This window comes from Rhincodon typus, chromosome 41, assembly GCF_021869965.1.
Source record: "Rhincodon typus isolate 14 chromosome 41, sRhiTyp1.1, whole genome shotgun sequence".
Lineage (NCBI taxonomy): Eukaryota > Metazoa > Chordata > Chondrichthyes > Orectolobiformes > Rhincodontidae > Rhincodon > Rhincodon typus.
The window spans coordinates 1647823-1661422 of record NC_063372.1 but is presented as its reverse complement, the minus strand read 5'-3'; the positions used below and the strand labels follow the sequence as shown (position 1 = coordinate 1661422).

Sequence of the window (13600 nt, the reverse complement as noted above, 5' to 3'; positions counted from 1 at the left end):
TTAGGCTAACTATAGTGTCCATTATCGAGGAAGAAATAGCAGGACATTTAGAAAAACTTAACGCAATCAGAAGGAGTAAACATGGTTTTGTGTAATGGAAATCATGTTTGATGAATTTACTTGAGTTCTTCAACAAGCTGAGCTGGTAACATTGAGTAGAGAGTAGTGGGGGTCTGGGAGGCACTGCCTGGGAGGGTAATTGAGGGGGAAAACCTCACAACCTTTAAAAAGTACTTGGACGAGAACCTGAAGTGTCATAACATTCAAAGCTAAGGGGCCTAGTGCAGGAAAGTGGGACCAGTGTTGGTAGTAATATATTTTTCGCAGTACAGACTTGATGGGCTGAAGGGTCTCTTCTATACTGTATAATTCAATGGGTCTATAAAGGGGAACCAGTAGATGTAGGGTATTTGGATTTCCAGAAGGCATTCAATAAAGGTGCCACATGAAAGGCTACTGTACAAGATGGGAGCTCACGGTATGGGGGTGATGTATTAGCATGGATTGAGGGTTTGTTAACATACAGAAGACAAAATCAGGATTAATGGGTCTCTTTCAGGTTGGAAATGCATAACTAGTGGAATGCCACAAGGATCAGTCCTGGGGCCTGTATTTACTCTCGATACTGGAGGAGCGGGCAGAGTGTAATGTATCTAAATTTGCTGAAAATCAGTGAGAGGGCATGTTACAATGAGGAATCTGCGAGGGAATCTAGATAGGTTGGGTGAGTGAGCATAAACTTGGCCGATGGAGTTTAATGTAGGAAAGTGTGAGGCAACACACTTTGGTAAAAAGAAGTAAAAGACAGACTGTTACTTAAATAGAGAGAGAGAGAGAGAGAAAGAGAGAGAGAGCCCAAAACAAAGTGCAGAGGGACCTGGGTGTTGCTGGCATGAAACACAAACAGGTGCAGCAAGTAATAAGGCAGGAAATGAAATTCTGTGGTTTATTGCGAGGCGGGGGGGGGAGGTTAGTGTTTAAATACAGGGAAGTCTGGTTAACAACAGTTGGTGAAGCCACACCTGGAGTCCTGTGTACAGTTCAGGTCCATGTATTTAAGAAAGGATGGACTGGCATTGGAGGCAGTTCCAAACAGATTCACTCGGCCGATTCCTGGGCTGAGGGGTTGACTTATCAAGAACAGCTAAACAGGTTAGGCCTTTATTCATTAGTGTTTAGAAAAATGAACGGTGATCTTATTGAAACAGACAAGATTCTGAGGGGGTGTAAAAGGGTAGCTGTTAAGAGGATATTTTCCCCATGGGGGCAATCTCAAACTAGGGTACACAGTTACAGAATAAGGGGACACTCAGTTAAAACTGAGATGTGAAGGAATTTCTTCTCCCAGAGGATAGGGAATGTCTGGAATTCTCTATCCCCAGAGAGTTTGGGAGGCTAGATCACTGAAAGTATTTAAAGAGGAGGGAGATAGATTTTTGAAAAGCTCAGGAGTTGATGGCTATGAGGAGCTGGCAGGAAAGAATCAGAGTCATACAGCACAGAAACAGACACTTCGGTCCAACTTGTCCATGCCAACCAGCCATCCTAATCTGCCGTCAACTGCATCTCTTGCGTTTCCTGCACCTCTGCCCTCAAACTGCCTCCCCCCAACAAAAATAAAGACAGAATCCCCCTTGTCCTCACATACCACCCCACCAACCTCCGCATCCAGCACATCATTCTCCGTCACTTCTTCCACCTGCAATCTGACCCCACAACCAAAGATATATTTCCCTCCCCACCCCAATCTGCCTTCCATAGGGACTGCTCTCTCCGTGACTCCCTTGTCTGCTCCACACTCCCCACCACCCCCAGCACCTTTCCCTGCAACCGCAGGAAGTGCTACACCTGCCCCTACACCTCCCCCCTCACCCCCATCCAAGGTCGAAAACAAACTTTCCATATCAGACAGATGTTCACCTGCACATCCGCTAATGTGGTCTATTGTATCCGCTGTTCCCGATGTGGCCCCCTCTACATCGGTGAGACCAAGCGGAGGCTCGGAGACCGCTTCGTGGAACATCTGCGCTCTGTATGCAATAATCAACAACACCTTCTGGTCGCGAACCATTTTAACTCCCCCTCCCACTCCCTGGGTGACATGTCCATCCTGGGCCTCCTCCAGTGTCACAATGATGTCACCCGCAAACTGGAGGAGCAGCACCTCATATTCCGCCTCGGGAGCCTACAGCCCAATGGCCTGAACATAGAATTCACCAGTTTTAAAATCTCCCCACCCCCCAGCCTCATTTCATGTCCAACCCTCCCTCCCATCCACGCCTCCTTGACTTGTCCATCTTCTCTCCCACCTCTCCATTCCTCTCACCTCACTGACCAATCCCCACCACTGCCTACCTGCACTCACCTATCACCATCCCACCTACCTTCCCCAGCCCTACCCCTCCTCTCTCTATTGATTTCTGAGCCCCCTTCCCCCTCCCCCATTTCTGAAGAAGGGTCCTCACCCGAAACGTCAGCTTTCCTGCTCCTCTGATGCTGCCTGGCCTGCTGTGTTCCTCCAGCTCCACAGTGTTATCTCTGACTCCAGCATCAGCAGTTCTTACTATCCTAATCTGATTGAGTCCCATTTGCCAGCATTTGGCCCATATCCCTCTAAACCCTTCCTATTCATGTGCCCATCCAGATGCCTTTTAAATGGTGTAATTGTACCAGCCTCCACCACTTCCTCTGGCAGCTCGTTCCTTACACGCACCACCTTCTGTGTGAAAAGTTGCCCCTTAGGTCCCTTTTAAATCTTTCCCCTCTCACCTTAAACCTATGCCCTCTCATCTTGGACTCCCCTACCCTGGGGAAAAGACCTTGGCTATTTATCCTATCTGTGCCCCTCATGATTTTATAAACCTCTGTAAGGACACTCCTCAGCCTCTGACGCTCCAGGGAAAATAACCCCAGCCTATTCAGCCTCTCCCTATAGCTCAGACCCTCCAATCCTTGTAAATCTTTTCTGAAAAAATGTGGCTGGCGCATTCTTCATACCAAATGGCATGACTTTAAACTGGTAAAGTCCATTTGGTGTCACAAAAACTGAAATTTCCTTCGCTCTTTTGGATAAAGGTAGCCGCCAGTACTCTTTGTGCAAGTCCAACTTTAAAATATAAGTTGATTGTCCCACCTTCTCAATACAGTCTTCCAAACGTGGACTAGGATATGAATCAGATTTGTTACTGCATTGACTTTGCGATAGTCCACACATAATCATTGAGAGAAGTCGAGGCCTGGGGCAGCCATGGTCTTGTTGAATGGTGGGGGCAGGTTCGAGGGGCTGAATGGCCTACTCCTACTCTGATTTCTTCTATTTGTAAGAAGAGAGAGAATGAGACTCCCAGTCTCGTAGCCGCACTGTAAAAAGTGGAAGTTGGAGAATTGTAGCCAAGAGGCTGAGACTTAAGTATGTTATCTTCATATCCTGGGAATTCTGAAAATGGCAATGTGACCCATCAGTGGATAATCTCAATAACAACAACATCAATTTATATTTAAATATGCCTACAATGCAATAAATCACCCCAAGGCATTTCATAGGAGCATTAAGAAAACTCAAGTGTGACACTGAGGTCAGATACTTGGTTAAAGGGTTAGGTTTTAAGGACTGTCTGAGAGGAGGAGAGAGAGAGAGAGAAAGAGAGAGAGAGAGCACGGTTTCAGGAAGGAATTCCAGAGCTTGAGAGAGCTGAAGGCACAACTGCCGATGGGAGGGAAATGAAAACGGAATGGGCAGGAGGTCGCAATGTGAGCAGTGCGGATACCGCAGAGGGTCATGGGGCCACTGGCGATGACAGCGATCAGAAAGGGATTTGAAAAGAAAGACGAGAATGAGTTTGAAAATTGCCCAGCTCCTGTGAGACTGTACCCCAAGAGGAGATCAGCATCTGATAATATTACAGGGTCTAAGAGACAGTGCATTCCTAATGAAAGTGAAGAACATACAGAGATTGACTAACAAGGAGTAGGTGACACCCTACACACAGTGACACCCAACAAATTGGTCTAACCATGGGTTCACCACAACCTTCTCAAGGGCAACTTAACCAGCAATGCCCACATCCCATGAATGAATAAAACAAAACACTGTTTTCATGAAGGCATACAGACTGTTTTCTGACAAAATGTGTGTGGAAATAATACATATCGATGCACCTTATCATGTTGAAGCAGCTGAAAGCATTTCTAATGAGTGCCCCTTCCTCTTGTTTTATTTTTAACCAATGTCCAATCCAATTCCATGCTGCACTCCAAACGCCTGTACATTTTACTTCAGTTAAGGCCGTGCATCACAGAAGGAAGCTGGTTGGCCCATCAGCCCTGTCCTAGCTCTCTGAAACAGCTACCAATTATGCCCACTCTTAGAAATCCTTCATATGGAACTTTGTCAAAAGCTTTCCTGAAGAAATCAAAGAGATCAGGATCTTCCCTTTCATTGTTCTTATTAAATTATTGTCATATGGCTAAGCTTACAATTTGACATGCTTCCATTAACTGCTTGAAAATCTTCCAGGTGGTGAAAGATCCAGATCTGCCCCTTTATCTCCCTCCTTCTCTTTCACCATGTCCCTCCCTAATTCAGTAACTGCCTCTCGCCTTGTACCCTCTGAGATCCCTGCACTCCTCCAGTTCTAGCCTCTACTACTTTACTGGTCTCCATCATTCTAACCTTGCTGCCAAGGCCCTAAACACTGCAATCCCCTCCCAAACCTGTCTGCCTCTTGACCTTTCTCGCCTTCTTTAAGATGCATCTTAAAACTCATTTGAGGGAAATGGTTGTGTAGTGATCATGGGAAATGGGTTCCACTCCCACATTGGTAGATGGTAAAATTAGAATTCAGCGTTAAAAATAATGTCTGGAATAAAGAGTTGGCCTAACGTCAACCATCATCAAGTGTTGGAAAATCCCGTCTCGTTCATTAATATCCTTTAGGGAAGGAAATTGCCAGCCTTACCTGATCTGGCCTCCATGTGACTCCAGACCCACAGCAATGTAGTTGACTCTTAACTGCCCTCTGGGCAATAAACGCATGAATGAATTAAGAAAAAGCGTTACCTTTTCAGCCAAGGTTTTGGTGTCTTGGCTTAGTATTTCCTGTTGTAGCTCAAAGGCAAATTGTGTCTCAATACATTCATCTGTAATGCCTTGGGGACGCTGTGCAGATGCAGTTGTTGTTGCATGGGATAAGGGTTTGATGAGCCAGTGTGAAGCCTTTCATTCTGTTTTCGCAGCTCTGCAATCTCCGATTGAGTATCAACGAAGGGAAAACAAATCCAACAGCTTGGGAAGACCCCGCGATGCCAGGACGGCACTGTCCATCTCAGCTGGCATGAGGCCCCATTCTTCTGCGTCCATGGACAGGAACCAGTTTCCCTCGATGAAGGCCTACAACACCTCACTGCCAACATTGTTTCTCCCACCCTGCAGGACTGGCAGTGCCACCCTGGAAACCAATAAGCTGCCAGGTCAGGGGAAGGTAAGCTCCACTTTCTAAAGTGGCCTCAACAGCAGTGCTTTCCAAAAGATGAGGTTGGGACTCCCTCCCCCTCCCCCACCATCCAGCAAATGCCCCCCACCTCCCCCAAGGGTCTGTGAGCTCAGAGGAATCCACTTCTACTGGGTCTACGCTCTCTCCTGCCTCTGCTACCACCGCTGTTTCAGTTCTCACTGGGTGGAGGGGCCGGGACAATTTTTAAGCCTTGTAATGGGGTCACTGTGGGAAAATATTGGGTACTGTTGCTCCAAGGGTGCGATTTAATGGGCCTATGTTTCTTCATTTCTATAATCCAGAGCTCCAGCTTGGCATGAGGCTAGGGCTAGGGTTTGAAATCATCCTGGGTTCCTTTCTCCATGTCCCCTATGCAGCACATTCAGTGGGCATCAGTTGGGAGAGGTATAGGGTAGTGCCCAGTGCCAGCCGGAAACATTCCTAAGCAAGGAATGAGCCTGAAGCGGGGTTGGAAGGAAATTGATTACGTCAGTGAATGCAAAAGGGTAAGAGAAAGAAAATCTTTATGTCTTGCCACTGAATTGTGGAACAGCAGCCATTGATGCCCAGAGAGAATTCTGCAGTGCCCAGGGTTAGATTTGTTCACTGGCAGAGTAAGGTTGCTGTAAACAGGCCTGAGAAGTCACAAGGCAGTTCCTCTGTTTCTCAAAGGTCCTGCCTAACGTTGTCATGCCTCATTACAGGATAGCCAAGATGGAAATTCTACGAAGGTTGATGCCGCCGGTCACAAGCATAGGAGCCAAGACAAGCTGGACGAGAGCAAGCAATAAAGTCGTTGCTTGGTTTTTCTTTTCTGTTTGCTTAAAGGAAGTTAGGCTCAGGAGCACACACACTGTGGGTCAGCTCCCCATTTTTAATTCTTCACCCACGAACCAATTCGCTAAAGGTTTGGCGAGCTTTGGCACATTGCATCGACTGTGCACCTTCAGCCAAGGATTGTGCTCCGGGACCCTCATTAAACATAACAACCAACTCCGAATCACAGAAAATCAAGGGTATTGTGCTGCCAATGTCATGTCACCAGGGTACAAGTTTTCCTTATGGCTTGTGTGGAGGTCCTCAGTTGTTCTGAATCAATGCGTGTCCCTCTGTTGAACACCTGACCTCTGGCAAGGTCCTTCTGTACAGGGAAAGTCTCGAGATTTTGAAAGGGCGTTCTGCTGGGGGATTTCAATTCAGTCAAAGGATTGAAAATCACTTGCATTCTGTAATGCTGAAATGGACCATCCTGATCACTAAGAAGCCTTTCACGATATTTTCAAAATAGCAACTGAGTCACAATTGGCAACACTCCAAGCAACGGCCATGTCCAACAAGTGAATTAAACCAAAATGCTTTATCTCATTAATCGCCCTGTGCCTTTACCATCAACTGTCGTAATGGAGCTCTCAATCCATTCACAAAACATCTGACATCTCACTTCATCACTCTGCACCGGTGATATCACCATGTCAGGAAGATTTGTGCCCAGTTTGATATTTCCCTGGCAGATTGCACAATGCTTTTGGCTTTTGGAATTGATATCTGAGGCATCAAAATGAGGCCTCTGGCACGAGCAGGGACAAACGCCAAGAGCAGGAAAAGTCTTTTACTCAAAACACACGGCAACCGTGCCCAGCCTTTTAAAACAAAGACAGTTGTGTCAGCTTCAAGCAACTGGGGCAAAGGAAAGATGATGCCAACGGTACGGTTGGTAAAAGACCCAAGCATGAAGCTGCATGTCAAATCGTCAGCAGAAGAATGAAAGACACTTGCGCAAAATGGGAGACATCCACTTTGCCAGTGAAGACACCCGATCATATCCAGTACTTGCCTGCGTGAAAATGGTTGGCTGTCTTTTCTCAATGTTAGACAAGTACCTATTGACTCTCCTTGTGGTCTAAGCTTTGTATATGAAGACCATTTTCAATTTTTTGGATCCTCTCTGGTTTGAATTTGTAAACATTTCTAATCTTGCTGCTGTACTTTTTATTTTCCCAGATCCTAAACCTTTCCTTTTGTTTGAAATTTGCATTTGCGTTCCATTCCTCACTCCATGGTGTGCCTCTAAACCCACCACTTTGCATTAGTTGTCAGGGAAGTGGTCTGTACCTTTTATTTTCCCAGATTCTAAGTCTTCCTCTTGGCCTTCTGCTACTCTGCAGTCTGATCATTTCATGTTGATTCACCTGAATGTCTCCTTCCTGTCCTAACCAAGCCTGCAGGTTCTGTGCTCCTTCACCATGTTGCTCCTGTCAAATTGGTTCTTGTTCCTGGCTGAGGTAACAAAACTAAAGCACCAATATCACAGTAGCTGGCTGAAAGTGGGAACTCAGCAAATAGGAAGTTTTTGAAGACGACATTAAAATCACAAGAAACAGATGTTGGAATGTTTTTGAGCATTGTTGAGGCCCTGTAGTTAATGTTTAGATGCTACACTCCAAATCTGAACTGGTACAATTTGATGTTACTGTTTTAGTCCTTGGCGCATGGTCAAAAGCATGAGCCTACAATCATTCTGATGGTAGGGATCAGGGATCCATCTCTTCCCTTGACTGGACTGAGGGTGTTTCATAGTTTCTCCCTTTTTTTCCATGAGATGCGGCTAACTCAGTATTTATTGCCCACGAGAGCTATTAAGAGTGAACCACACAGGCTGTGGGTCTGGAGTCACATGTAGGCCCAGACCAGGTAAGGATGGCAGATTACCTTCCCTAAAGGATGTGATTGAACCAGACAGGGTTTTTGCAACAATCAACAATGGTGTCATGGTCACCATTAATGACAGCAACTTTCTTTCCCACATTTATTAGCTGAATTTAAATTGACCCAAATGGATTTGAACCCATGATCTGAGACCATTAGCCTGGGACTCAGTGAATGGTTAAGAGTCAACCACATTGGCTGTGGGTTTGGAGTCACATATAGGCCCAGACCAGGGTAAGGATGGCAGAGTTCCCTCCCTAAAGGACATTAGTGAACCAGATGGGTTTTTATAACAAACTTACAGTGCTTACATAGTCATCATTAGACTTTCAATTCTATATATTTATTGAATTTAAATTTCCCCATCTGCCATGGTGGGACTTGAACCATGGATTCCTACTCCAGTGACATCACCATTAGCACCTCCTCCCCTTTATAAGAACTGAGTTACATGTTTTGTCAAAGGATTTAGATGTAACCAATTTACAGTCACCAGCATCTGGGATCAGGGTGCTTTAATCCCTGGTATCATACAATGTGTGAAATGTTTGCACTTTGTGAGGTAATCAGTGGCTATTTGAGAATAAGCTTCGAGTTTCTTTACCCTTTTCAGACAAGTTTCAGTGCCTAGAAAATACCCATGGGATATGCAAATTGAACAGCTTAAATTAAAATTTAAAAAGGACGTTGCATATCTAAAAAGAGATCAGCTAAAGCTCCTGGTTCTGTTACCACTGATTTCGGCCCTGATCTCCTCATTTTGGGAATGCTGCTTTGTGGTGGGTTGCATGCCATTCCACAGCTGCTGAAATGCCTCTGTTATCAAACTCGAGGATTCATTTGCAATCTGCGGCATTGAGAGTGTGGGCTATTCAATCACTGAGACCACTGGCAATCGCATTCTCACCCAGCACCGATGCATGCACAGAAATCACTGAATTCCTAACAGGAATAAGATCTGTGATTATTGTTTTTGGCCTTTGTGCATCACTGCTGAAACCACATGTAACATGACCAGCCACCAATCTGAGGATCAGTGTGGGTTATCAATTTGCAATCTGAACGGTGTACTCAATCTCCTGAGTTTTGTTTTAAAATCTACTCATTCATGAGATGTGGGCGTCACTGGCTGGACCCAGCATTTCTTGCCCATCCCTAGTTGCCCCTTGAGAAGGTGGGGGTGAGCTGCCTCCTCGAACTGCTGCAGTCCATGTGCTGTAGGTTGACCCACAATGCCCTCGGCAAGGGGGTTTGCAGGAACCACAAAGGTAAAGTGGAGCTCAATGGGAATTGTCACTAAAAACTGTTGAACCACTTGGGGAACTGGGACATTTTCTTTCATTTGCAAGAAGCACGCTGTCAAAAGGAGTGCTTAGTGACAAGAACTCCATGCATTGTTTTTGTGTCAAAGAAAATCTGAAGGAGGGTCCCAACCCAAAATGTCAGCTTTCCTGCTCCTCTGATGCTGCCTTGCCTGCTATGTTCCTGCAGCTCCACACTGTGTTATCTCTTTGAGAACACTTCATTAGACTATTGCACATTTAGTAGCAGAGGTCCCAAATGTTGAATTTCCAGACTTAAGTTCATAAATTGAATTAGGCAGCAAAAGATGTTCACTTTCACAGGTTCTATTGTAAATTTGCACAAATAGCAGTTTCCACCTTTGCCCCTATCCAGAAGCTGACTCCCCACTAGGGCATGACCCAGCTCTTTTTCTAATACCCAGAAGTGTTATCACACATAACTTAGTGACCTTCCCACCACCAAAATCACCGTGACCTTTTTTTTGTGTTTATTTTAAACTAATAACCACTGCTAGTTAAAAAACACCTGCGTAGCCAATCAAGTATTTACAAGCAAAGCCCATTATGGGTAGTGCACACTATCAAAAGTGATGGGGAGGTAAGGAGAGAGGGAAGGGACTAAATCAAAATGGAAATGAAAGGGGAAATAAAACACTCTATTCCCCCACAGTGCCCACCTCTCCGAAAAAGCATTGTGAGCATAGGACCCAGCTCTTAAATACAAAGACCAATGAACACATCATCTACTTTCAATCAATTCTAGAGATGTTCTAATTTACCCTTAGAAAGACCTGTAATTCCAACACTTAACAGCCAGGACTATCTCACCATTTTGTCCCACATCCCAGGATCAAGCTCTTTTTAAATCAGCACCAAAAGTACCCATCCCCTTGATTTCAGTCCCGTATGTAATCACAGTAACTGAGAATCCTAATACGTCTCTGGTGTTTGAAGGTTCCTTCCCCTCTCCTCACACAGTCAACAGGACAGTTTGCCATCTCCGCACCAACTCCAATTTGATACTGTTTCGAAAATAAAAGGCACGGGACATCATTGAAGTGTAGTCCTCAATAACTTGATGGAAAGTGCATGGCTTGCCTTAGGAACAGGAGGACATTCAGCCCCCTCAGGCCTGCTCCAGCATGGCTGATCTGTACCTCATTCCCATGTGAGGGCATGGCAAAAAGAAAAACTCCTTGTGCTTTTTATCTGCCTTAGCTCCAATTTGGAGGAATATTGCTTCCTCAACTCAGGCCTGATCACTTGATATTAAGGTTATGACTCCTCACTGGAGGAGAAACTTTCTCTGTATCCAAGCCATGTTTAAGCAATCTGCAATGTAACCCTCCAAACCTCAGTATCACAAGCTTTGGATCCATTCTCTTTGGGTCCTCTGTAAGAGCCCGAGTTCCTCATTATTTCTACTTGTAACTGCACTGAGCTGAAACATACAGAACATGTTGGACCGAAGTTCCAATCCTTGGACTTGTTTATTCGACTGGCATCAAGTGAAGTGACACTGCTGCCCCCACCTGGCTGTTGAGAAGCTTACATTTACTGAGAGTTTACGGATGAATAATGTCAGGGGTGAGGGCATTCAGTAGATATGGCACCATACCCAAAGACCAATCATGACCTGCAAAGACACAGGTAAATTACATGAGGAATTTCAAATTCTGGAAAGAGAATATTGACCACGTTGTACAGTTAAATGCAATTGTGGCGCATCTTCTAATTTCCAGCATGCTCCCCTTTTCTCACATCAGTCTTAGGGTGTTGCAGTCCCAGTTTAATCCACACGGCCCTCAGCACTGCCACTAATGTCCATTAGGAAGCAGAATTGGTTCTTGACAAGTTCCCACACATGGGTGCAATGTGACTGTTGAGAGAGGCCTATTCTCATCAGGAAAAAGGTGCAAAGGTTGATTCCATCTCAAGTCAGTTTAAGACAGAACAACATCAGTAACTGTAACGACCCTTCATCAGGAAGGGTTGCCCTCACTCCCTTCATCCTCCTAGCATAAGGCAAGTGCTTGAGAGGCTTAAAAAGGGAAAATAAAAGGGGATCATGTAATGGACTGTTTGATTCTCAATCCTGATATATCTTTTCTCAGTTGGTCATTTCCAGAGCCCTTTGCTAAAATGTGGCCCACCCACTGCTGAGCATTTTCTATGTATCATACTCCTGTATATGCATGTTTTAATAAAATATTGTCTTTTAAAGAAATGTTGAGATGGAGAACAATGCTGTTGTATCATATATCAGATTAAAATTGAAAATCTTTTAAAAAAAATTTAAAGAAAGTTTGCTCTTTCTTTGTTGCAGGACAGGTAAGTGATAAGATATAAAATACTTACCCCAAAGATTTGAAAGAAAGACGGGCATTTATAGAAACCATCATACAATGTATTTTGCAGCTTTAATTTGATTAAACAAGGCAGCCATGAAATGTTTTGCGAAGAAGTCAAATTTGACACTGAGTAACACAAGGTAAGATTTAGAACAGGGAGCAGCCTAGTTAAAGAGGTTTTTAACTGGTAACCTTAAAAGGAGGAAGGAGAGGTTTAATGAGGGAATTCCAGAGCTAAAGTCAGAGCAAGCAATTATGGTGCAAATAAATCAAAGCCAAATATCGCAGATACTGGAAATTGGAAACAAAACCAGAATTTGCTGCAGAAACTCAGCAGGTCTGGCAGCATTTGTGGAGAGAGAAAGCATAATTAAATGTTTCAGAATGAAGAAAACGCTTTCTCTCACAACAGATGCTGCCCAGACTTGCAATGCAGTTAAAAACAGGGACGTTCAACAGGCCAGTGCAGAGATTATGAAGGGCTTTGGATATTTTCTAACCAACCTATTCAGGGATGTTACGACACACTTCTAAAGCAGCTGGGACTTGAACTCAGCCCTCCTGGCTCAGAGGTAGGGACACTAACATGCCACTGAAGATTAGAAACAGCAAGACCATGGAGGGATTTGTAAAATGGAGAATTTTAAAATGTAGGTATTGCATTACCCGTCATGATCTCATGACATCTGAAAACACTCCAGAGCCAACTCTGTGCTTTCAAAGGATGGTCACTGTTGCAATAGAAAGGAAGTGCAGCCGTCATCTTGCCCCCAGCAGTCTCACAAATGAGTTACTGACCAGATAATGGCTTTACTGTGATGCTGCGTAAGAGGTGAGAACAAGAATCATAGAAGCCCTGCAGTGTGGAAACACGCCATTCGGTCCAACAAGTCCACACCGTCCCTCCGAAGAGCACCCCACCCTGACTCATTCCCCTACCCCTGCATTTCCCATGTCTAACCCACCCAACCTAAACATCCTGGACACTGCGGGCAACTTCCCATGACCAATCCACCTGGCCTGCACATCTTTGGACTGTGGGAGGAAACCCACACACACACGGGGAGAATGTGCAAACTCCACACAGACAGTCACCCGAGGGTGGAATTGAGCCTGGGTCCCTGGCACCGTGAGGCAGCAATGTCAACCAGTGAGACACTGTGCCGCCAAAGTGGCACTTTGTTAGTGTAAAATAATGCGCAGATTTTTAAACAGCGGTCCTAAAGTCTCAATTTTCAATGTGCTAGTTGTTTCCCTGTCAGTAAAAAGACATTTTTATAATATTTATCATTGAAAGGCCAATGGGGAGTATTCTGCCACACTCCTGAATTGTGCCTTGTAAATGGTGGATAGACAGTTGGGAGGCAGGCTGTGAGTTAATCCTGTTCTGACCAGGTGAGGATGGCTGAATAGACTCCCTTCTTTTTGATCTCTGATGGCCACCAGCAAAGATTTATTGTTTCAGAGACAGTAGGAACTGCAGATGCTGGAGAATCTGAGATAACAAGGTGTAGAGCCGGATGAACACAGCAGGCCAAGCAGCATCAGAGGAGCAGGAAGGCTGACGTTTCGGGCCTAGACCCTTCTTCAGAAGTGGGGGAGGGGAAGGGGATTCTGAAATAAATAGGGAGAGTGTGGGAGGCGGATAGAAGATGGATAGAGGAGAAGATAGGTGGACAAGAGACAGACAGGTCAAAGAAGTGGGGATGGAGCCAGTAAAGGTGAGTGTAGGTAGGGAGTTAGGGAG

General features: G+C 45.1%; 1 protein-coding gene across 1 annotated transcript in view; it reads left to right on the top strand.

Moving 5' to 3' along the window:
- LOC109925033 (rho guanine nucleotide exchange factor 25-like) overlaps positions 1–8467 on the top strand; it is a 111736-nt gene extending 103269 nt beyond the window's left edge. The window contains exons 11-12 of the mRNA XM_048618829.1: positions 5236–5480; positions 6197–8467. Of these exons, the coding sequence (XP_048474786.1) occupies positions 5236–5480; positions 6197–6283 (332 nt within the window). The 3' untranslated portion in view covers positions 6284–8467. The remainder of the gene's footprint in view (positions 1–5235; positions 5481–6196) is intronic.
- The last annotated feature ends 5133 nt before the right edge of the window (positions 8468–13600 follow it).